The sequence below is a fragment of the Hyperolius riggenbachi genome, chromosome 5 (assembly GCF_040937935.1).
Source record: "Hyperolius riggenbachi isolate aHypRig1 chromosome 5, aHypRig1.pri, whole genome shotgun sequence".
Classification (NCBI taxonomy): domain Eukaryota; kingdom Metazoa; phylum Chordata; class Amphibia; order Anura; family Hyperoliidae; genus Hyperolius; species Hyperolius riggenbachi.
The window spans coordinates 13335054-13361114 of record NC_090650.1 but is presented as its reverse complement, the minus strand read 5'-3'; the positions used below and the strand labels follow the sequence as shown (position 1 = coordinate 13361114).

The 26061-nt window shown below is 43.3% G+C and overlaps 1 protein-coding gene across 4 annotated transcripts in view; it reads left to right on the top strand.

Moving 5' to 3' along the window:
- Nucleotides 1-26061, top strand: part of DGKB (diacylglycerol kinase beta) — an 849394-nt gene that overhangs the window by 384608 nt on the left and 438725 nt on the right. For all 4 annotated transcript variants that reach the window (XM_068235094.1, XM_068235095.1, XM_068235097.1 and 1 more), the window contains one exon: nucleotides 14463-14561. In XM_068235094.1, coding sequence (XP_068091195.1) covers nucleotides 14463-14561 — 99 coding nt within the window. The remainder of the gene's footprint in view (nucleotides 1-14462; nucleotides 14562-26061) is intronic.

Genomic DNA, 26061 nt, shown 5'->3' with positions numbered 1-26061 from the left:
ATATTTTAGAAAACATGAAGTAGTGTATGGTAGATTTTTTTTTCAAACAATACAAAAAAAGGAAATTGACTCAGTATAAAGGATCTAAAGAAAAAATAAAAAAAGTGCACAGTGTATGGCCACGTTATTTGAAAATCCTGACTAATGTAGACAAGACAAGATGCACAACATTTATATTGCGCTTTTTCCTGGTGGACTCAAAAGCGCTTTGCAGGACATACTGTAAGTTTTCTATTTTTATCCGATTAGGAAAAAAAAAAGATTGAAAAGTCAGAAAAAATTGGTTGAGTCTATAAATTGAGAAGATTAAAATCTATCCCACACTATTTAATTTTCTGAAAAATTGGTCAGAATTGTACGCCATGGCCGGCTAAAAAACATTGGGTAAAAAAATAATCAGGACATTTCTCAAGAAAAATTAAACAAACCTTTATTTTTTTCTATACAATCAATCATTTTTCATAAAAAAAAAAAGAAAATGAAAATTATATTTTGTAATCATAGCGTGTGTCAATACAGCCTACATTTTTAAGCTCTCCCATTTGATAAAATTATTTGATTTGGCTAAAAATCATCATTCTTAACACAAACCTCTACAGAGTGCAATAATGTAAAATGTGTCTAATATAGTAGGACATTTGACTAAGACTATGGTAGGATTAGAGTGTGAGCTCCTCTGAGGACAGTGACATGACTGTGTACTCTGTACAGTGCTGCAGGAGATGTCAGTTCTATATAAATACATAATAATAATATGGTAGAACATTAGACTATGACTATGGTAGGATTAGATTGTGAGCTCCTCTGAGGACAGTCAGTGACATGACTATGTACTCTGTACAGTGCTGCAGGAGATGTCAGTTCTATATAAATACATAATAATAATATGGTAGAACATTAGACTATGACTATGGTAGGATTAGATTGTGAGCTCCTCTGAGGACAGTCAGTGACATGACTATGTACTCTGTAATGTGCTGCAGAAGATGTCAGTGCTATATAAATACATAATAATAATATGGTAGGACATTAGACTATGACTATGGTAGGGATTAGAGTGTGAGCTCCTCTGAGGACATTCAGTGACATGGCTATGTACTCTGTAAAGTGCTGCAGAAGATGTCAGTGCTATATAAATACATAATAATAATAATAATAATATAGTAGGACATTTGACTATGACTATGGTAGGATTAGAGTGTGAGCTCCTCTGAGGACATTCAGTGACATGGCTATGTACTCTGTAAAGTGCTGCAGAAGATGTCAGTGCTATATAAATACATAATAATAATAATAATATAGTAGGACATTTGACTATGACTATGGTAGGATTAGAGTGTGAGCTCCTCTGAGGACAGTCAGTGACATGACTATGTACTCTGTACAGTGCTGCAGGAGATGTCAGTTCTATATAAATACATAATAATAATATGGTAGAACATTAGACTATGACTATGGTAGGATTAGATTGTGAGCTCCTCTGAGGACAGTCAGTGACATGACTATGTACTCTGTAAAGTGCTGCAGAAGATGTCAGTGCTATATAAATACATAATAATAATATGGTAGGACATTAGACTATGACTATGGTAGGATTAGATTGTGAGCTGCTCTGAGGACAGTCAGTGACATGACTATGTACTCTGTACAGTGCTGCAGAAGATGTAAGTGCTATATAAATGCATGATAATATTTTGGTGGTCCATTAGACTATGGTCAGTGGCATAACTATGTGATCTGTAAAGTGCTGCAGAAGATGTAAGTGTAATATAAATAAATAATAATAAATAATAATAATAATCCTAATATGGTAGGACATTATACTATGACTGTGGTAGTATTAAATTGTGAGCTCCTTTACGAAAGAAAACTTATGATCTAATGAATTTTGTGTAGTGCGGATAAGGAATAGAACAACATTAGTAGCAAAGAAAATATTCTCATATTTTTATTTTCAGATTATAGTATAGTTTTTCTTTTTAGAACATTGCATCATTCTCTGATATTTGCAGTTCACACACTACTCAGCATTCTAAGAAGAAAAGAGTCTCATATTTTTATTTTCCGTTATATAGCTTTTTTTTTTAAATAACATTACATCATTCTGTCACAGTTGCAGTTTTAAAAACACACTGTCTTTTAAGCTATAAAAAAGAAGAAATAATGACCCTTTGAACTGTCCTGCAGTAAAAACTTATCTCAACTGTCTTTTACTGTTTATTTGCTATTTAAAGGGACTCCGAGCTCAGCCAAAAAATGAAAGTTGTACTTACCTGGGGCTTTCTCCAGCCCAGTGCTGGTCGGGAGGTCCCACGACGGCGTCCTGGCTCCTCTCCATGTCCCCGCTCCGGAATGGCTGACCGGCCGCAGCCCGGGCGACACTCGGCCGAGTGTCGGGCTGCTCCTTCCGCGTATGACGCGGCTGACGTCACTCGCCAGCTGCCTCACGTCATCACGGCGGCCGGCGTGGCAGTACGGCGCATGTGCGCTTTAAACGCGCATGCGCCGTACTGACATTTATCACATGGTGACCTTTTTACTGCTGGCAGGTGATGTCAGTGAAAGGAGATGCTGCTTGCTTTTTTGGCACTTGGAAACAGCTGTAAACAGCTGTAATTTCCCACAATGCAACAAGGCTCCCACAGTGTGGTATCAGGACCTTGGTCCTGACACCACACTGTGGGAGGGGTTTCACCACAATATCAGCCATACAGAGCCCCCCGATGGTCTGTTTGTGAAAAGAAATAGATTTCTCATGGGAAAGGAGGTATCAGCTACTGATTGGGATAAAGTTCAATTCTTGGTCGGAGTTTCTCTTTAAGTGTTTCAGAAAACAGAACTGTATTTGACTCAGTGGATCGAAGAGCTTAGAGAAGTTCGCATGCATAGAGGCCAACTGAAGTTTAGTCTCTATAAAGCCCAAACATTTACATTAATTAACAAAAAAAAAGTTTTTCAGCAGCAATCAGATGCCACAGAAAGCTTAGTTGGTGGCAAGGAATGGGGGCAGGATTAGTGTTGGGCGAACATCTAGATGTTCGGGTACGGGCCGAACAGGCCGAACATGGCCGCGATGTTCGGGTGTTCGACCCGAACTCCGAACATAATGGAAGTCAATGGGGACCCGAACTTTTGTGGTTTGTAAAGCCTCCTTACATGCTACATACCCCAAATTTACAGGGTATGTGCACCTTGGGAGTGGGTACAAGAGGAAAAAAAAAATTAGCAAAAAGAGCTTATAGTTTTTGAGAAAATCGATTTTAAAGTTTCAAAGGGAAAACTGTCTTTTAAATGCGGGAAATGTCTGTTTTCTTTGCACAGGTAACATGTTTTTTGTCGGCATGCAGTCATAAATGTAATACATATAAGAGGTTCCAGGAAAAGGGACCGGTAACGCTAACCCAGCAGCAGCACACGTGATGGAACAGGAGGAGGCACAGGAGGAGAAGGCCACGCTTTGTGAGACACAACAACCCCGGCCTTGCATGAGGGCAAGAAGCGTGCGGATAGCATGCTTTGTACCGCCATGCAGTCATAAATGTAATAAAGATAAGAGGTTCCATAAACAGGGACCGGCAACGCTAACCCAGCAGCAGCAGCAGCAGACGTGATGGAACAGGAGCAGGCGCAGGAGGAGAAGGCCACGCTTTGTGAGACACAACAACCCAGGCCTTGCATGAGGGCAAGAAGCGTGCGGATAGCATGCTTTGTACCGCCATGCAGTCATAAATGTAATAAAGATAAGAGGTTCCATAAACAGGGAGCGGCAACGCTAACCCAGCAGCAGCAGCAGCAGCAGCAGACGTGATGGAACAGGAGCAGGCGCAGGAGGAGAAGGCCAAGCTTTTTGAGACACAACAACACAGGCCTTGCATGAGGACAAAAAGCGTGCGGATAGAGCAATGCTTTTTGCCGCCATGCAGTCATAAGTGTAATACAGATGAGAGGTTCAATAAACAGGGACCGGAAACGCTAAACCATCCCAGATGTTCATTGGTCATGTTACTTGGTTGGGGTCCTGGAGTGTTGCGTAGTCGTTTCCAATCCAGGATTGATTCATTTTAATTTGAGTCAGACGGTCTGCATTTTCTGTGGAGAGGCGGATACGCCGATCTGTGACGATGCCTCCGGCAGCACTGAAACAGCGTTCCGACATAACGCTGGCTGCCGGGCAAGCCAGCACCTCTATTGCGTACATTGCCAGTTCGTGCCAGGTGTCTAGCTTCGATACCCAATAGTTGAAGGGTGCAGATGGATTGTTAGACACAGCTACGTCATCTGACATGTAGTCCTTGACCATCTTCTCCAGGCGATCGGTGTTGGAGGTGGATCTGCACGCTTGCTGTTCAGTGGGCTGCTGCTGCATGGGTGTCAGAAAATTTTCCCACTCCAAGGACACTGCCGATACCATTCCCTTTTGGGTACTAGCTGCGGCTTGCGTTGTTTGCTGCCCTCCTGGTCGTCCTGGGTTTGCGGAAGTCAGTCTGTCTGCGTACAACTGGCTAGAGGAGGGGGAGGATGTCAATCTCCTCTCTAAAGTCTCCACAAGGGCCTGCTGGTATTCTTCCATTTTGACCTGTCTGACTCTTTCTTCAAGCAGTTTTGGAACATTGTGTTTGTACCGTGGATCCAGAAGGGTATAAACCCAGTAATTGGTGTTGTCCAGAATGCGCACAATGCGTGGGTCACGTTCAATGCAGTCTAGCATGAATTGAGCCATGTGTGCCAGAGTCCTACCAGAATCCTCATCATCCTCTTGTGAGCGTTGTGATAGTTGTTGTGATGCATCATAGTCGTCACCTTCCTCCTGGTCTGCTTCTGCTGACCATTTGCGTTGAATTGTGGAAGTCCAACGTGCACCGCTCTGGCCCTCGTCAGTGGTGGCATGAAATTCCTGCTCCAACTCCAGCTGTTCCTCCTCCTCTTCTTCGTCATAGCTGCTGGGGCCAGCGTTCCCTGAGGCGGATGGCCTGATGTTGGTACCATCACGCTGATCGTTTTCTCCTTCAGATTCCCCCAGTTGCATCATGACAGCTGTTTCCTTGATTTTTAACATCGACCTCTTCAGTAAACACAGCAGTGGTATGGTAATGCTGACTGAAGAGTTGTCACTGCTCACAAGCAACGTGGATTGCTCAAAATTTTGGAGGACTTGGCAGAGGTCCAACATGTTGGCCCAATCGGATCCACAGAAGCTTGGCAGCTGGCCGGATGCGCCTCGGTACTGCGCCGTCATGTACTGGACCACTGCACTCTTCTGCTCGCAAAAGCGGGCTAGCATGTGCAGCGTAGAATTCCAGCGCGTAGGGACATCACACAGCAAGCGATGGTGGGGGAGATTGAAGCGCTCCTGCATCTTGGCGAGTGCCCCCGAAGCAGTACTGGAAGTTCTACAATGTTTGGCCACTCGACGCACCTTCAACAGAAGATCGGCCACGCCTGGGTATGTCCTCAGGAACCGCTGAACTACTAGGTTCATCACGTGCGCCAGGCAAGGGATGTGTGTCAGCTTAGCCAACCTTAAAGCGCGAATGAGATTACTCCCATTATCACACACAACCATGCCCGGTTTCAGGTCCAGCGGTGCCAGCCACAAATCCGTCTGTTCCTTTATTCCCTTCCAAATTTCCTCCCCTGTGTGCTGCTTATCCCCAAGGCAGATTAGCTTCAGCAACGCTTGCTGACGCATGCCAACAGCTGTGCTGCACTGCTTCCACGATCCTACTGCTGCTGGGTTAGCGTTTCCGGATGAGGTACAGCTTTGAGATGCGTTGGAGGAGAAGGAGTCAGAGAGGTAGGTGCTGCTGTTATCCAGTGGGAGGGACGGCGGTGCAGCTGTTTGTGGCGTGGGCAACACCCGTGCCGTAGCAGGTGAGGAATCGCTGCCAGGCTCCACAAGGTTCATCCAGTGCGCGGTAAGGGAGATGTATCGACCCTGGCCGAACGCACTCGTCCAGGTGTCAGTGGTGAGGTGAACCTTGCAGGCAACGGCATTCTTCAAGCTTCGGGTTATTTTGCTGACCACGTGCTCATGCAACTCAGGCACTGCAGAGCGTGCAAAGTGGTAGCGGCTGGGAACCACGTAACGTGGGATGGCCACTGACATCATGCCCTTGAAGCTGTTTGTCTCCACCAATCGATATGGCAGCATTTCGCAGGCCAGAAGCTTGGCTATGCTGGCTGTTACTGCCACGGCCCGGGGGTCATTTGCTGGCGATTTCCTCTTGCGCTCAAACATCTCCGACACAGACAACTGAACCGTAGCGCTGCACACGGAAGGGCTGTTGGTTGTTGTGTTTGAAGAACACTGGGAGACCTCAAGAGCACTACTCCGGAAAGTGACAGTGTCAGCGTCGTCTGATGTTTGTGAATGTTGTGAACCACGCAATGGCTGGGCTACTGCTGCTGCTGAGGCGGGTCTGGTGAACCCAAGGGAGGCAGTGTTTTTTCTGGTACCCTGTCCTGACGCGTTTGCCCAAAGAGTGGGATGTTTGGATAGCATGTGACGGCTCATGCTGGTGGTGGAGAGGTTGTTAATACTTTTCCCCCTGCTCAGGCGGGTCTTGCACACCTTGCAAATCGCCATGGTAACATCCTCAGTGCAGTCTTCAAAGAAAGCCCAGACTTTGGAGCACCTGCCTCCTTGCTGGCGATTTCTGTTTGCTCCTCTTTTGCCTCTCACTTGAACTTCCACGCTTGTGGTGCCTGAAATTGCGCGCCGCCTACCTTGTGGCACAAGGCGAGCTCGTGCAGCAGTGGGTTCTTCAACAGACTCATCTGTGCTGCTGTTACGACGGCGATGTTCTCGTTCACAAACAAAATCTGGGTCTCTGTCCACATTGTCCATACCCTCCTCTTCCATCTCCTCAAACTCGTCATATGTCATTGTGGGCCGCCGCCGTGGAGTAGAGCTCCCCACAACAACCTCTGCGCAGCACACTCCAACGTCGTCTTCCAGATCTTGTCGGCCGACCTCCTGCAATTGCAACCCCTCCTGCCCAAATTGCTCTGGGATTTGGGTTTCCGAGTCCTCTTCGGACTCGCCTTGTATTTCAGTGCGCGGTGCATTTCCCACAGTTAACGGTTGTGAATCCAGGCACAACATTTCTGGCTGTTCCTCCATTGACCTTTGAAAGGTGGAAGTTTGTTGGGCTGGGAATAGCTCCTGCGAATACCCCATTGTGTCCTGAGGTAATTCATCGGACTGGTTATCTGGCAGTTGTGTGCGTGGTGTCGCTGCCGGTTGTGTCAGCTTTGTGCCCACTGGCTCCTTGTAACTGGCTGAGGACTCGGACCTCGTGCGTGATGTGCTGGTGCTGCTTAACCCACTGCTGGACGCTTGAGAGGTCATCCAAGTAATTATCTGGTCCTGTTCTTTTGGATTTGTGAGGGTTGTTGTCCTGGACAACATGGGCGGTATTGAGTGGGTTTTCTTGGGTGCTCCCCTGTGGCCTGTACGTGAACCGTCAGGGGAAACACCTCTTCCCTTGCCCCTCCCTCTTTCACCGGATTTCTTCCTCATTTCACTTATCCTTACAGTACACGCTGACTGGCAGCAGTACAGTGGCAGTACAGAAATGCTATACAGTACCACTATTCCCAGCAGCGACACAGAGCACAATGCTATACAGTGACGGGTGAGCGGTGTACCACTATTCCCAGCAGCGACACAGAGCACAATGCTATACAGTGGCGGGTGAGCGGTGTACCACTATTCCCAGCAGACACAGAACAGTACACAGAATGCTATATAGTGTGGCTGAACGAGCGGTGTACCACTATTCCCAGCAGACACAGAACAGTACACAGAATGCTATATAGTGTGGCTGAACGAGCGGTGTACCACTATTCCCAGCAGACACAGAACAGTACACAGAATGCTATATAGTGTGGCTGAACGAGCGGTGTACTACTGTTCCCAGCAGACACAGAACAGTACAGAGAATGCTATATAGTGTGGCTGAACGAGCGGTGTACTACTGTTCCCAGCAGACACAGAACAGTACACAGAATGCTATATAGTGTGGCTGAACGAGCGGTGTACCACTATTCCCAGCAGACACAGAACAGTACACAGAATGCTATATAGTGTGGCTGAACGAGCGGTGTACCACTATTCCCAGCAGACACAGAACAGTACACAGAATGCTATATAGTGTGGCTGAACGAGCGGTGTACTACTGTTCCCAGCAGACACAGAACAGTACAGAGAATGCTATATAGTGTGGCTGAACGAGCGGTGTACTACTGTTCCCAGCAGACACACAACAGTACACAGAATGCTATATAGTGTGGCTGAACGAGCGGTGTACCACTATTCCCAGCAGACACAGAACAGTACACAGAATGCTATATAGTGTGGCTGAACGAGCGGTGTACCACTGTTCCCAGCAGACACAGAACAGTACACAGAATGCTATATAGTGTGGCTGAACGAGCGGTGTACTACTGTTCCCAGCAGACACAGAACAGTACACAGAATGCTATATAGTGTGGCTGAACGAGCGGTGTACCACTATTCCCAGCAGACACAGAACAGTACACAGAATGCTATATAGTGTGGCTGAACGAGCGGTGTACTACTGTTCCCAGCAGACACAGAACAGTACACAGAATGCTATATAGTGTGGCTGAACGAGCGGTGTACTACTGTTCCCAGCAGACACAGAACAGTACACAGAATGCTATATAGTGTGGCTGAACGAGCGGTGTACTACTGTTCCCAGCAGACACAGAACAGTACACAGAATGCTATATAGTGTGGCTGAACGAGCGGTGTACTACTGTTCCCAGCAGACACAGAACAGTACACAGAATGCTATATAGTGTGGCTGAACGAGCGGTGTACTACTGTTCCCAGCAGACACAGAACAGTACACAGAATGCTATATAGTGTGGCTGAACGAGCGGTGTACTACTGTTCCCAGCAGACACAGAACAGTACACAGAATGCTATATAGTGTGGCTGAACGAGCGGTGTACTACTGTTCCCAGCAGACACAGAACAGTACACAGAATGCTATATAGTGTGGCTGAACGAGCGGTGTACTACTGTTCCCAGCAGACACAGAACAGTACACAGAATGCTATATAGTGTGGCTGAACGAGCGGTGTACTACTGTTCCCAGCAGACACAGAACAGTACACAGAATGCTATATAGTGTGGCTGAACGAGCGGTGTACTACTGTTCCCAGCAGACACAGAACAGTACACAGAATGCTATATAGTGTGGCTGAACGAGCGGTGTACCACTATTCCCAGCAGACACAGAACAGTACACAGAATGCTATATAGTGTGGCTGAACGAGCGGTGTACTACTGTTCCCAGCAGACACAGAACAGTACACAGAATGCTATATAGTGTGGCTGAACGAGCGGTGTACTACTGTTCCCAGCAGACACAGAACAGTACACAAAATGCTATATAGTGTGGCTGAACGAGCGGTGTACCACTATTCCCAGCAGACACAGAACAGTACACAGAATGCTATATAGTGTGGCTGAACGAGCGGTGTACTACTGTTCCCAGCAGTGACACACAATGACTGGGGGGGACCCTGGCTAGCGTGGCTGGAGCGCGAACTACCCTGCCTGCCTACCCAAAGCTAAACCCACAGACAAATGGCGGAGATATGACGTGGTTCGGGTATTTATTTACCCGAACCACGTGACCGTTCGGCCAATCAGAGCGCGTTCGGGTCCGAACCACGTGACCCGTTCGGCCAATCACAGCGCTAGCCGAACGTTCGGGGAACGTTCGGCCATGCGCTCTTAGTTCGGCCATGTGGCCGAACGGTTTGGCCGAGCACCGTCAGGTGTTCGGCCGAACTCGAACATCACCCGAACAGGGTGATGTTCTGCAGAACCCGAACAGTGGCGAACACTGTTCGCCCAACACTAGGCAGGATTCATTTGTGTGCTAAGTTGTATGGCCCGGTTATAGCTGCAGAGCACTGAACTGACAAAATGACCTGGTCACTAGGGAGGTGTAAGCGGTTAAAAATGAAGAATCTAATTAGATATTAACAATTTTCTTAATTTCAACAAATTAAGTTTATTTATTCACACGATGTTTGCACAGTCCGGTTCTCCTGCATTGCACAATGGCATCGGTCTGGCTGGATTACAGGAGAGGAAAGCACAATGATGATTTCATTGGATAGCTGCTGACACTCACTGTCCAATCAGCAGAAAGAGGGAGGGGCTTTGCGCAGGCTGCTCCGTTCAGCTGCAGAAGGGAGAAGCGTGGGGCATAGGCCTGTTTATTCTGGCTATGCTGCCTAACTGGTCCACCAGACTCAGGACTGGCCGGACAAAATGACCCCTACGTGGCATATAAACAGGGACGGATCTAGACCAAGTTGCGCCTGGGGCAAGGTCAGGTTTTGGCGCGCCTAAAGGTCAGGTTTGGCGCCTAAAGGTCAGGTTTTGGAGCCTGAACTGCCATTCCCCAGCAAAATTTTGCTGCCTTTTTAAGAATTCAACCAACTGCGCCTGGGGCAAGAGACCCGCCTATCTCCCCCCCCCCCCCCTAGATCCGTCCCTGCATATAAAATAGTGTATGTCCATCTAAAAGACAAAAGGAGACCAGGAGCCCAATGGTGCAGAACTGTGTAAGATTTGAAAAAGCACAATGCTAAGGATGTATATACTCACAAAGGTGGATTGCAAATTGTTGCAACCACCGTCAGAGCAGGCGGGAAATTAACCGCCCCCGCTCGCTTTTTCAGGTCTGTGATAGGAACTGGTCGGTCGCTCTCCGAATGTTCTTCACAAACTAAAAAACTATCATCTCTAAGGGCTCGTTTCCACTGTTGCGGTGCGGAATCGCCTGGATTCCACCGCAGAAGAAATCGCATGTGGCTGCGTTTCCGCATGCGCATTTAGTCGCGATTTCGCTTGCGATTTCGCATGGCAAGGAGCCAGGCGAATTTTAACTGCCTGAGTAAAGCTCCATAGCAAACCATGCGAAATCGCACGGGAAATCCGCATGACAAAGCCGCATGCGATTTCCCTATTAAATGCATTAGCGGCGATTCGCCCGCATTCCTCCCGCACGCGAAATCTGATGGCTCTGCCGTGCAGATTTCTGCCGCACCGAAAAACGCTCCCGCCGCCGCACAAGTGGAAACAGCCCCATCCACTTACATTGACTGTGCAAATCCGCATGCAGTGCCCGCATGCGGATTCGCTATAGTGGAAACGAGCCCTTAAGAGGACAAGACACTAAAAACAGGGGCGAAGATAATGAATAAAAGATCGGCTTATAAAGCTGCTGATCTTACAAACAGAGAGTGTGGCCACTAACGGTCCAATTTCTAGCGGAAAATCGTTCGGACGATCAGAAATTCTGATCGGATTGGTTGTAAATAATCTCCATTGGTGGACACAATCGATTATGAACGAGTGAAAAAAATGTCACCCGAATGAATTTTCGTCGAACCAAAATTTGGATTTTCTTTTTGGTTGTGATAGGAAGTAAAGATTGGTTCGGTGATAGTGTAGTGAATGATTTATTACAATATTTCACTTCCGATCAGAATTTCTGATCGCTCGAACGTTTTTTCCCTAGAAATTGGACCGTTAGTGGCTACCTTAAGGGCCCTTCTCCATTAGCCACGATCCGCTTGATCGCTACTGCACCGTGATTTACATGTACATCGTGGTGCACTTTTTTAATTAACGCCTTTCAATTTTCACCCCAGCGCAATCGTAGTGCTGCGTGATTATTGCCGCAATTGCGTTTGGCTCCCAGCAGTGAATGTCGCAATCGCGTTGAGTGGAAAAGAAGCTTTTGAAAGTGCAAACGCATTTGCGATTGTGCTTGCAAGTTAAAAAGGAGACGTAATCTTACCTCTCTTGAAGAATTTGGAACAGTTTATTGAAAAGAGGTCTTTTATTTGAGCACATAAAAATTGACAAAGGGTTTCGCGGGTGCTTGCCTGCTTTCTCAGGTCAGTAAAAAAACAGGTGCCTTAACTGCTATACCTGTGTAGCAAGCATGAGCGCCTCTATATCAATAAACTGGTCCAAATTCTTCAAGAGAATTACCTCTCTGTTTATAACATCAACAGCTTATTGGCCTATCTTTTATGCATTGGGCACTTACACCCCTGTTTTAAAGGACCACTATCGCGAAAAAGTTAGCAGTTAAAATCTGACAGAACTGACAGGTTTTGAGCCAGTCCATCTCCTCATGGGGGATTCTCAGGGTTTTCTTTGTTTTAACTACTTGCCGACTGCTCCACACCAATTGGCGTGAGCAGTGAGGCAGCCCCAGGACCGCTCCACGCCGATTGGCATGAACGGCCGTCTATGGGGCTAGCAGGAGATCGCACGCACGCTGCGCGCGCATCTCCTGCTTGGGAGGCGGAGCTCCGCCACACCTTCAGTCTCCGAGCGGCAATCACCGTCTAATTACTTTGTACAGCGCTGCAATCTGCAGCAGCGCTGTACTGGGGACAGCCGTGTGACAGTGATTGGCTGGCCAGGAGAGGGAGGGAGGGACAGAGGAGAAATAAAAAAAATAGTAAATTTTATTACAAATTTCATTAAATAAATATTTACAAATAAAAAACCAAACACCTGTGAGGCAATCACACCCCACCAACAGGAAGCTCTATTGGTGGGGAGAAAAGGGGAGGGGGGAATCACTAGTGTGCTGAGTTGTTCGGCCCTGCAGCTTGGCCTTAAAGCTGCAGTGGCCATTTTAGCAATAAATGTCCTGGTCACTAGGGGGGTTAACACCACAGTCCTCAAGTGGTTAAAGTGAACCTCCGGACTAGAAATCTACCCAGCAGAACTGAAAAGGTTTGGTGTTTCTTTAACAGTTTCACAGCATCAGAACTTTTTTTTTTTTTTTTTTTTTACCAAAGCATCATTTTTAGCTGCATTTTTAGCTAAGTTCCACCCATCAAAGAAAACTGCCGGGCGGTTTTTCCCTGATGCTATGCAAAGCATGATGGGATTTCCTATGTTGTTATTTACGTTGCCTAGCAACTGGGAGGGGTGATCAGCACACAGGACAGTTGGAACTGTGTCTCATGCTCCCTGTCACCTCCTTTCACCCAAAAAGATGTCTGTCTTCATGAAATCAAACATTTGCCTGTTCTTTTAAAACAGGGTGGGTAAGAGATTATATTACCTATCTATTTTAATTAACATAAGTAATGTAACTTAAAGAAAACCTGAACTGAAAATTAAAAGTCAAAATATGCATACACAAGTCATACTTACCTTCCATGTAGTCTACTCCTCTACGTCTTTCTCCTGTCCCGCGTCCTGTTTGTTCACTGTGATCAAGGGAATTTTTCGTCCTCCATTTTGAAAATGGCCATTACCCATAACAGCTTTCTGGTCAGCACACAGTTGAACTGTAACATCGCCCACTTGAACCATAGGGAAACATGGACATTAACTGCCACATCAGTTGTCCTCTCAGCTATAACTGACAGCAACTGATATATTTCAGATCTGACAAAATCTTGTCAGAACTGGAAGGGATCACTGTAAGAAGAAAATGGTGAGCTTCTGAGAGGAACTGATGGCAAGGTAACTATGCAATGTTCATTTGAAGTTACCTCATGTGTTTATTTTAAATATTTTTACTCAGTACAGGTTCTCTTTAATGACAGTATGTTTGTTTAGGCTGAAGTTCCTCTTTAAACAGCATTTCCTGAACAGCAGTTGCAAAGTCTAACTGACAAAGTAGTATGCAAGTGAGGCTGGCTGGTATCTTACTATTTTGGCAGTTAAACTGCTGTTCAGGAAATGCTGTTGAAAACATAGAAAACCTGTCCCCCATGAGGAGATGGACTGGCCCAAAACCTGTCGGTTCTGTCAGATTTTAACTGACGACTTTTTACGCAATAGTGGTCCTTTAAAGAGAAACTGTGACCAAAAATTGAACTTCATCCCAGTCAGTAGCTGATACCCCCTTTTCCACAAGAAATCTATTTATTTTCTCAAACGGATCATCAGGGGGCGCTGTATGGCTGATATTGTGGTGAAACCCCTCCCACAGTGTGGTGTCAGGACCAAGGTCCTGATACCACACTGTGGGAGCCTTGTTGCATTGTGGGAAATTACAGCTGTTTACAGCTGTTTCCAAGTGCCAAAAAAGCAAGCAGCATCTCCTTTCACTGACATCACCTGCCAGCAGTAAAAATGTCACCATGTGATAAATGTCAGAATGTAAATCAGGGAAAGGAAAGATTTTACAATGGGCAAACACTGACTAAATCATTTATACAGAATTATTGTAAAAATGAAGCACTTTTTTTTATTACATTATTTTCACTGGAGTTCTTCTTTAAGTGTCTTATATAAAATGTTTCATGATCTTGTATGTATATTTGGTTGCTTTCCTGGACTTCAGCTTTATGATTACATTTATGTTTGTCGGATCAATTTTTACTGAATTGTGACATCTTGCTGCTGTTGTGTGTTTTTCTTTCTGCAGCTTCACAATAAGTGTGCGTCTCACCTGAAGCCAGAGTGTGACTGCGGGCCCCTGAGGGACCACATCCTGCCCCCCACATCCATCTGTCCGGTGGTCCTGGTGAGTGCAGCACCCCTGTGTGTGTGTGCCATGCCGTGATCGTTACACCTGGCCGCTGCCGTGTCTAATATATTACCTTCCCATTAAGATGGGATGGGCGGTAATGGAGACTGACTCAGGGTTTATGGCTAATATAGTGCTTACCAGAAGTGCTAGAGCAGGTCACTGCTACATTTTACATCTTTTAAAGATCCAGCTTCCCAGAAAGAGGCAGGTTTCTGCTGGGCACGGTGTGCAGATCTGCAATGCAGCCATCGCCCGAGCAGAGGTGACCCCGAGAGCAGGACTGTTCACACAGCAAAGACACGCCTGCTGCCCACTGTCACTGTCTGCCTGTGATCTGTTCATGGTCTACCTATCTGCCTTATCTGTCTGTCTGTGATCTGTTCACTATCTATCTATCTATCTATCTATCTATCTATCCAACTGTCTATCTGCCCTATCTGTCTGTCTGTCATCTGTTCACTATCTATCTATCTATCTATCTATCTATCTATCCAACTGTCTATCTGCCTTATCTGTCTGTCTGTGATCTGTTCACTATCTATCTATCTATTTATCTATCTATCTATCTATCTATCTATCTATCTATCTATCTATCTATCTATCTATCTATCTATCTATCTATCTGTCTGTCTATCTATTCATATCTATCTATCTATCTATCTATTCATATCTATCTATCTATTCATATCTATATATATATTCATATCTATCTATCTATCTATCTATCTATCTATCTATCTATCTATCTATCTATCCAACTGTCTATCTATCTATCTATCCAACTGTCTATCTATCTATCTATCTATCTATCTATCTATCTATCTATCTATCTATCTATCTATCTATCTATCTATCTATCTATCCAACTATCTATCTATCTATCTATCTATCTATCTATCTATCTATCTATCTATCTATCTATCTATCTATCTATCTATCTATCTATTCATATCTATCTATCTATCTATCTATCTATCCATATCTATATATATATATATATATATTCATATCTATCTATCTATTTATCTATCTATCTATCTATCTATCTATCTATCTATCTATCTATCTATCTATCTATCTATCTATCTATCTATCCAACTGTCTATCTATCTATCTATCTATCTATCTATCTATCTATTTGTCTGTCTGTCTGTGATCTGTTCACTATCTGTCTATCTGTCTGTCTATCTATTCATATCTATCTATCTATTCATATCTATCTATCTATCTATCTATCTATCTATCTATCTATCTATCTATCTATCTGTCTGTCTGTCTGTCTGTCTGTCTGTCTGTCTGTCTGTCTGTCTATCTATCTATCTATCTATCTATCTGTCTATCTATTCATATCTATCTATATATTCATATCTATCTATATATTCATATCTATCTATCTATCTATCTATCTATCTGTCTCCTATTGCTCCATCTCTCTGTCTTAAAGGAAATAAAAACGAGATCTACTTACCCGGGGCTTCCTCCAGCCCCTGGCAGCCTATCTGTCCCTCACTACAGCTCTGTTGTCCCGGGATCCCCTCCGTTGGAGATGCTGACCGACATCTCCTGCGCCTGCGAGTGTATGCGACCGTGCCACTCGCGATCGCGCTCACGTGGCCTGGGGTGTTCTGCCACCGGAGCTGCGGTGAGTGCCAGGGGCTGGAGGAAGCTGCAGGTAGGTAGAGCTTGTTTTTTTATTACTTCCTTGGACGTATCCTTAGGGCATATTAACAGTGGGACATTGCGGTTTAATGCAACAATAAAGTCCCAATATGTCTGCGTTAAGAGGTAACGACGTACTGTAAGCAGTGAGTTACCACAACGCAACATTTTCAATGCATTGATAACGTCACACTGTGAACCGCCCATAGGATTATCATTGCAGTGCGGTAAGCTGCGTCATAAGACTTTATAATGCAGCTCCTCAACGTGGCACTGTGAATGCGACCTTAAAGTGACACTGAAATGAAAAACAAAATTATCATATAATGAATTGTTTGTGTAGCACGGATAATTACTAGAACATTAGTAGCAAAGAAAATATTCTCAAATTTGTATTTTCAGTTATATAGGTTTTTTTTGTAGAACATTGCATTATTCTCTAATATTTGCAAGTTACACACTACTCAGCATTCTAAATGATTTTACAGAGCAGGCCAGTGAACTTTTGAATTGTCCTCTGCAGAAAAAAACAAAATACAGTGACAGAAACTTGAGATAATACGTTTCAGAAGACAGAGCTCTCTGCCACTTTGAAAGTCATAGAGTTCAGAGAAGCTCTTTTGCATAAATAACAACTGGAGTTTCTTAACTCTTCCTGTACTGGAAACAATATTAGACTCATATCTCTGCTAATAATATTTTATTTCTTAGCTGTACTACACATACAAATCATTATATCATAAGTTTATTTTCACTTCAGATTCCCTTTAAGGTGGCCATGCATGATACAATTAATTTGATCAATTTTACATGTTTTCGATCAAAAAAATGCATTTTATAGGTAATTGAAAGAAAAAAATACTTTTTTTGATTGAGAAAAAGACGACACACACACACACACACACACACACACACACACACGTATATATATATATATATAAAATCGTATGTATGTATGTATGTGTGTGTGTATGTGCGGCTTGACTGATTTGAACGAAACTTGGTACACAGATCCCTTACTACCTGGGATGATATGTTCTGGGGGTCTCGCGGCCCCCCTGCACACGTGGGCGGAGCTACGAACAGCAAATCAGATTTCACCCATTCAAGTCAATGGAAAAAATGTAAAAGGCTGCCATTTTCACAGTAATCAAGCCAGAGTCCCCACACTTGGCACAGTTGGTCACTTGGTGACCGAAGTTACGAATCCAGGAAAAGTGGGAGGAGCATAACACAGCCAATCAAATTTCAGCCATTCATTGTAAATGGGAAAATGTAAACTGCAGCCATTCTTAGACTGTTAATTGCAGGGTTCTCAAACTTGCCACAGTTGGTCACTGGGTGAATGCGATTAAGATTCAAGAAAGTGGGTGGAGCCTACAACAGCCAATCAAAATTCACCTATTGATTTTCAAGGGGAATATTTAAAACTGCTGCCATTCTCACACTGTTAATGGCAGAGGCTTCAAACTTGCTACAGTTGGTCATCAGGTGACTGGGGTCCAAATTCACTAAAGGGGTGGGGCCACCTACAGCCAATCAGATTTCCTTGGTGGATAAACTGCTTCCATTCACACATTTTTGATGCCAGGAACCTGAAAGCTCACAAACTTGGTCACTGGGTGACTGTTTGTCAAGGTTACAAAAAGTGGGCGGAGCTAAAAACAAATTTCACTGGAAAATATAAACTGCAGCCATTCTTACACTGTTAATGGCAGGGCTCTCAAACTTTGCACAGTTGGTCACTGGGTGAATGAGATTGAGATTTTGGAAAGTGGGTGGAGCCTACAACAGCCAATAAAAATTCACCTTTTGATTTTCAAAGGGAATATTTAAACTGCTACCATTCTTATACTGTTAATAGCAAATGCCTCAAACCTGATACAGTTAGTCATTGGGTGATTAGGGTTCAAATTCAGAAAGGGGGCGGAGCCACAAACAGCCATATTTGTTTATTTTTCAATGGGAATATACAAAGTATTGATAAACTTGATAATATACAAAGCTGATAAACTTGATAACTGAGTGACTGTATGTCAAGGTTAGATAAAGTGGCCGGTGCTAACAACTACATTTTTAACATGGCAGGGTTCCCAAACTTTACACAATTAGCCACTGGGTGACTGGGATGAATATTCAGAAATGTGGGAGGAGCCTACAACAGCAAATCAAAATTGACCTTTTGATTTTCAAGGTGAATATTTACATTGCTACCATTCTTACACTGTTAATGGCAGAGGCCTCAAACCTGATACAGTCAGTTATTGTGTGACTGGAGTCCAAATTCACTAAAGGGGTGGAGCCACAAACAGCCAATCAGATTTGTTATATTGATTTCAGCCGTTCTCTTATTGGCAGGGTTCTCAAACGTGACACAGTTGGCCACTGGGTGACTGGGACTAATATTCAGGAAAGTGGGTGGAGCCTACAGCAGCCAATCAAAATTCACCTTTTGATTTTCAAGGGGAATATTTACATTGCTGCCCTTCATACACTCTTAATGGCAGAGGCCTCAAATCTGGTACAGTCAGTCACTGGGAGACTGGGGTTTAAATTCTGAAGGGAGCGGGCCAACTACAGCCAATCAGATTCGTTTAATTGCAATGGTAAAATGCAACTTATTTATGCCAAGGACCCCAAAGCTCATAAACTTGGTAATTGAGTGACTGTATGTTAAGGTTAGAAACAGTGGGCGGAGCCAAAAACAACTAACTTTTTACTTTGGAAAATATAAACTGCAGCTTTTCTTACACTGTTAATGGCAGGGTTCTCAAACTTCACACAGTTGGTCACTGGGTGACTTGGATTAATATTCGGAAAAGTAGGTGGAGCCTACAAGAGCCAATCAAAATTCACCTGTTGATTTTCAAGGGGAATATTTAAACTGCAGCCATTCTTACACTGTTAATGGCAGAGTCCTCAAACCTGCTACAGTCGGTCGTTAAGTGTCTGGGGTTCAAATTCAGTAAAGGGGTGGAGCCAAACACAGCCAATCAGATTTCTTTGCTGGATAAACTGCTACCATTAGCAGAATTTTGATGCCAGGAACCCAAAAGCTCACAAACTTGATCATTGAGTGACGGTGTGTCAAGATTACAAAAACTGGATGGAGTAAAAAACAGATTTTTCAAGGAAATTGTAAACTGCAGACTTTCTTCACGGTTAATGGCAGGGTTCTCAAACTTTGCACAGCTGGTTACTGGGTGACTGGGATTAATATGCAGAAAAGTGGGTGGAGCCTAAAAATGCCAATCAAAAATCACATATCGCTTTTCAAGAAGGATATTAAAATTGCTGCCATTCTTGCACTGTTAATGGCACAAGCCTCAAACCTGGTACAGTTGGTCATTGGGTCACTGGGGTTCAAATTCAGAAAAGGGGACAGAGCCATAAACAGTCAATCAGATTTGTTTCATTTCATGGGAAAGTACAAATTATCGATGCCAAGGACCCCAAAGCTCACAAAATTGGTAATTGAGTGACTGTGTGTCCAGGTTACAAAAAGTGGGCGGAACCAAAACCAAATTTCACTGGGGAAATATAAACTGCAGCAATTCTTACTCTGTTAATGGCAGGGTTCTCAAACTTTGCCCAGATGGTCACTGGGTGACTGAGATTAATATTCAGGGAAGTGGGTGGAGCCTATAATAGCCAATCAAAAAAAAAAAAGTCACCTGTTAATTTTCAAGGGGAATATTTAAATTGCTGCCATTTTTACACTGCTAATAGCAGATGCTTCAAACCTGCTACAGTTGATCATTGGGTGACTGGGGTTCAAATGCTGGAGAGGGGTGAAGCCACAAACAGCCAATCTGATTTGTTTCATTTCATGGGAATATACAAATTATTGATGCCAGGGACCCCAAAGCTCACAAACTTGGTCATTGAGTGTTTGTGCGTTAGGGTTAGAAAGTGGGCAGAGCCAACACCAGTCAAATACATACACAGGCAACGCCGGGTCATCAGCGGAAGGAGACAAATACAAATTTCCCTGGGAAAATGTAAACTGCAGCCATTCTTACACTGTGAATGCCATGAAAAGGTTCTCAAACTTTGCACAGTTGGTCACTGGGTGACTGAGATTAATATTCAGAAAAGTGGGTGGAGCCTACAAAGTGAATCAAACTTCACCTATTGCTTTTCAAGGGGAATATTTAATTGCTACCATTCTTGCACTGTTAATGGCACAGGCCTCAAACCTGGTACAGTTGGTCATTGGGTGACTGGGGTTCAAATTCAGAAAAGGGGGTGGAGCCACAAACAGCCAATCAGATTTTTTTTAATTTCAATGCAAATTATTGATACCAAAGACCGCAACACTCACAAATTTGGTCATTGAGTAATTGTGCATTAGGGCTAGAAAAAATGGGCGGAGCCAACACCAGCCAAATACATACCCGGGCAACGCCGGGCAATCAGCTAGTGTATTTATAAATGGAAAAATATTAAAAACTGAACTTTTCATTTGATCTCTTGATTGATATTTTCTGTAAATTATAACTGTATGGTATATTTGTTTTCTGATTATTTGATCAAGTGGAAAATTGGTTTTGGATTTCTCTAGTTGAAAAGAAAAGTAAATAATGGAATCATGTTTGGCCACCGTTAAGGTAGCCATGTTCTGACATTTCTGTATGACCACCTGCACCAGTGGCTGGATAATGTACTGGTTAAGTGCTCTGCCTGTGGCACAGTGGTCCTGGTTTCAAATCTGGGCTCTTCCTGTTCAGTAAGCTGCACCTATTCAGTAAGGAAACCTTAGGCAAGACTACCTAACACTGCTACTGCCTATAGAGCGCGCCCTTGTGTGTACAAAGGAAATCGCCGCCGGGAGACTTGGGCGCAGGATACAACTGATATACGGCTTACCCAGCTCCTGCAGAAGTCCCAGCAGCGTTAATTACTGTTCCCCCTCCAGGTCCACGCGATGGGAATGATGTAATTTGGCTTCCAGCGATTGCTGGCGGCTGAATTACAGTGTTTTAAAAGTAACTTCAGCTCCGTCTTCTGACAGCGCCGAAGTTACTCAATATGCACCGCCATAGCTGTAATTCTTATTACGCCCTATGGTGGCGCCGGCTACGCCCAAATCTCCTGCACTAGATTCCTGGTGTTTGTGCCCTTGTGGCTGCAGCTCAAGTGCTTTAAGTCTGCTAGGAGAAAAGTGCATGTTATGTTATGTTGCTTGCTTTGTCTTGTCTATAAAAAGTAATTCCCAAAAGCTGGACCCGAACTTGCACAGCACACAGTAAGGGCTGGTGCACACCGAGCGGCTTTTTCAGCGTTTCTGCAGCCGCTTGCGGCTGCGGATCTGCTTGGTCAATGTATCTCAATGGGGTGGTTCACACCAGAGAGGGAGGCGTTTTGCAGAAACGCATACTCCCGGGGTGAGGCATTTTTTGGATTTCGGATGCGTTTCTGCCTCAATGTTAAGTATAGGAAAAACGCAAACCGCTCTGAAAAACGCCTGTTCAGAGCGGTTTTTCCGGCGTTTTTGTTACAGAAGTTGTTCAGTAACAGCTTTACTGTAACAATATATGAAATCTACTACACCAAAACCGCTACACAAAACCGCAAAACGCTAGCTGAAACGCTACAGAAAAATAAGAAAAAGCGTTTCAAAATCTGCTAGCATTTTGCGGATCTGCTAGCGGGTTTTGGTGTGCACCAGGCCTAAGAAGCCTTTATTCCACACATAGTTGCTGGAAAAAATACTGTTCTGTGTTTGTTTAGGCAGATAAACCTGTTTAATTAGTTCTTATCAGCAGCTGTGAATAGACTGCAGGAGAGCTTTGCCAAGGCAGCTCTTCATATAGTAAACACTGAGGCTTAACCTTTTCAGTACCTTCTGCAGAAATGAAGCCGAGTAAACCCACTTTTTTTTTTAGTATTGCCATAAAGGTTATCATGCTGTGGCTAATCGTTTAGAGCAGAGAAAAAGTTGTGAGTTTAGTTCCACTAAAAGTCAGTCAGAATTTATCTTAAAGCAGTAGGATCAGCCATACTATGCCAGGGAAAAAAACACATATATAAGTAGATAAATACTTGATCTACTTACATAACCTGTATTATACTGTCCACGTTTTGATTTCAGTGAATGTTATATAATAAATTACGAGAATTCTGTTCCTGGTGGGGGCCATGTCTTTTGCCCACAGTTAAGGCTAACTTGTGATGTAATTTCTGCCCTTTACTTTTTTTCTTGTCTCCTCCAATCGCTGAGTCGCCTCAGCCTTGCTTGTAAACACAAGTGAGTAGTGGCTTAGGTTTCAGATAAGCAGCTGGCAGGGAAATAAAGGGAAGAGGAGTAATAGATTATAGATAAAAAGAACCCCCAGCATGCAATTCTTTGGCACGACTACTAAAGGGCCAGTGCTCCTTAAGTATGTGATAACTCCAAATCATAACAGCAGAAAAAGTTTTGAAAGTTTTGAATGCAGGATTAGCATCTTTATCACTTAATACACTCAGACCAGTTGCTGTTGAAATTTGATTTTTATGGTGACGATACCACTTTAAGGATACAGTGTCACTTTTATCTTATAAAAGTGATCAAGTATAAGAAATCGGAAAAAAAAAAAAAAAAAAAAAAAAAAAAATATATATATATATATATATATATATATATATATATATATATATGTATATTTTTTTTTTACGAAAAAAAACCCCAAATCCAATTTTCATTTTCTTTATTCAATAAAAATCTGATCGGATGGCTTTGAAAAAATCAGGGGGAAAATCAACGTTTTACTCAATATATTTTTTTTTTAAATCTTTGGATAAATCGATCATAAGCTTATGCTGTGTTGGTTAGATTTTTCAAGCTGTTTGATCAGATGTTACTAGCCAACCCCCCCCCCCCCCCAAAAAAAAATAATAATAATAATTGTGTATGGCCACTTTTATTCGATCATAGTGATTAAATCTTTATCAGAGATCTTTGTCCCAGCATGTCAGTTCGACTGTAATTTCGATTGATTTTCGGAAAAGATTAATTGAAATGTTTGTTCTGACTGGAGAGAAGATCTCGATGAAAGGGGATGAGGCAGAAGCAGCAGTAGATCGACGGACCATAAGGGCTGGTTCAGACAGACGGTTGCGGCGCGTTTACCGCCAGCGTTCGGGACGTCGCGTTAAACGCTCCCATTCAAGTGAATGGGAGCGTTTGCACCGAGCTTTTGCGCGCGTTTACACGAACGCGGCGTTCGGGTCCCGATTTTTGCTAGCGGTCGCGGACGCCCTGAAAGCTACATGTAGCTTCCAGGGGCGGCCAACCGCGACAGCTAATGTCCCCCTAGGGGAATTAAAAAACGCGACCGCAACCGAACGCACGCAAAGGCTACTGAAAGCCTGACCACGCAGCCGCCGCAACGCCCCCAGACGCGACGCTGCCCGAACGTCCGTATGAACCAGCCCTAACATTGCACTAAATCGAGCAGTGAAGCTCTGTGGTTCAATAGATTTTCATTAGATTTCATGCTGAAATCTATTAAATATGTACATGCATTGTGTCCTTCCATAAATGTATGAGAACCTTCACCATTTCAGCCTTTTGGATGCTGCTGCTACTTCCAAAAGGCTGCTGCCACGCCGTGCCACCGTCCGTTTGCCTGGAAATCAACGACCGGGAGCGCAGTTCCCATTCATTGATCTAAGTCCCCGTTATGAGAAACCACAATCTTTCTGAACAAAAAAAAAAAAATCACGTCCTGCCTAAACTTCATGTAAGCGAGAGTGCTCTCTTACAGGATGGAATTAAAAAAAAAAATGACTGAGGCCATCTTGTGGCCAAATAGAAAACTACATGTACATACATTTTTTTCTATTAAACACTGTTTATCTCCCGCTTCAGACACAAAAAATACCCAAATAAATGTAACTAAAAAAAAAATATAAAAAAAAACATAGTTACCTAAGGGTCTGAACTTTTTTTTTAATGTGCATGTCAAGAGGGAATATTACTAATATTTTTTTAAATTATAATCTTGTAAATAGTGACGGACGCAAAATTGAAAAAATGCACCTTTATTTCCAAATAAAATATTGGTGCCATACATTGTGATAGGGACATGATTTAAATGGTGTAATAACCGTGATGAATGGGCAAATAAAATACATTGGTTTTAATTATGGTAATATGTAATATTTTAAAGCTATAATGGCCGAAAACTGAGAAATAATGATTTTTTTTTCATTCTTTTTTCTTAATATTCCCGTTTAAAATGCATTTAGAAAAAAATAATTCATAGCAAAATGTACCACCCAAAGAAAGCCTAATTGGTGGCGGGGAAAACAAGATGTAGATCAATTCACTGTGATAAGTAGTGATAAAGTTATTGGCGAATGAGGTGAAAATTGCTTGGATGCAGAAGGTAAAAAACGACTGAAGGCTGAAGTGGTTAAAGGAGACCACACGCGATTCATTCAAAATTCTTTATTGTCCCAATTTTTTATATAAAAATAAATGTAAAGAAAAATCAAATTGATAGATTTTTTTTTTTGCCACAATCATCTATTGGCCATGGTAGAAAAATCAGATTTTTTTTGTAATTAATAGTATATGATGGATTGGTATGACTTTTCAAACAATACAATCTACAATATTGAATGAATTTTAAAAGATCTAAAAAAATTAAAATTAAATTCTGGTGTATTTAAGTGTCAACTGTAACAAGAAGGCTATGGAGACTGCCATATTTCCTTTTAAGCAGTGCTAGTTGCCTGGCTGTCCTGCTGATCCTCTGCCTCTAATGCCTGGTACACCCCACGCAATTTCCCGTCAGATAGACAGGTCGAAACTATTATTTCCGACGGTGCAGTCTAATTTCCGATAATTGTTTTGATCAATTTTGTATAGAAGTGATCGGAAAATCCATCAAAGAAACAAACTGAAATAAGATTAGACTTGTTGGAAATAATTTATTTGACCCTAAATCTGACAAGAAATTGCATGGTGTGTACCAGGCATAATACTTTTAGCCATAGCCCCTGAACAAGCATGCAGCAGATCAGGTGTTTCTGACATTATTATCAGATCTGACAAGATTAGCTGCATGCTGGTTTCTGGCTGGGGTGATTTAAACACTACCGCAGCCAAATAGATCAGCAGGGCTGCCAGGCAACTGGTATTGTTTAAAAGAACATAAATATGACAGCCTCCATATTGTTCTCACCTCAGTTGTCCTTTAGGCCAACAATGAATTAAATACAGAGACAGAATAATACAGGAAGGAACTGATAATGGTATCATACAAAAAAAAAAACTGACAATCAAGTAAAAAGGGGATCTCTACTGAGCTTTTAAACTTTTAACTATTTTCTGTTTTATTTATTTGTTGTTCTTTTCTGCTGTATCTCTGTTTTTATTATGTTTCTCATTTCATGTTTTTGCTTTTATACGTCTCTATTGTCGATGTCATGTTTTTATGTCCCTCTGTTCCTCCCGTCCTGGCGTTTTTTTGCGATCTCTGAGTGGCTGGACACATTCGCTGACGTTGTCCCTTAGATCTGGCAGGGATAACGTTATAAACATTTACTGATGTTTGCAGATGATTCTTTAATCACTTTTAAAGGTCTGGTTTTTCACCTAATTCAGTTTTCAGGTTTTTTTTTATATTTATCAAATCCAATAGAAGATGGTTGTGAGTGTGTCGTGTTCGGAGCAGAAATCCTCCTCGTCGGTGTGGGAACTGGGAAGATCTGTTGCTTGACAGTGACATGCTCCTCTGAGACCGTGCTGTGTCTCTGCGCCAGTGACCAGCGCTGAAGTCACCGGACCCCTTGATTAGATAAATATGTACATGACACGCAGCCCTGTGCTTATCTGGACTCC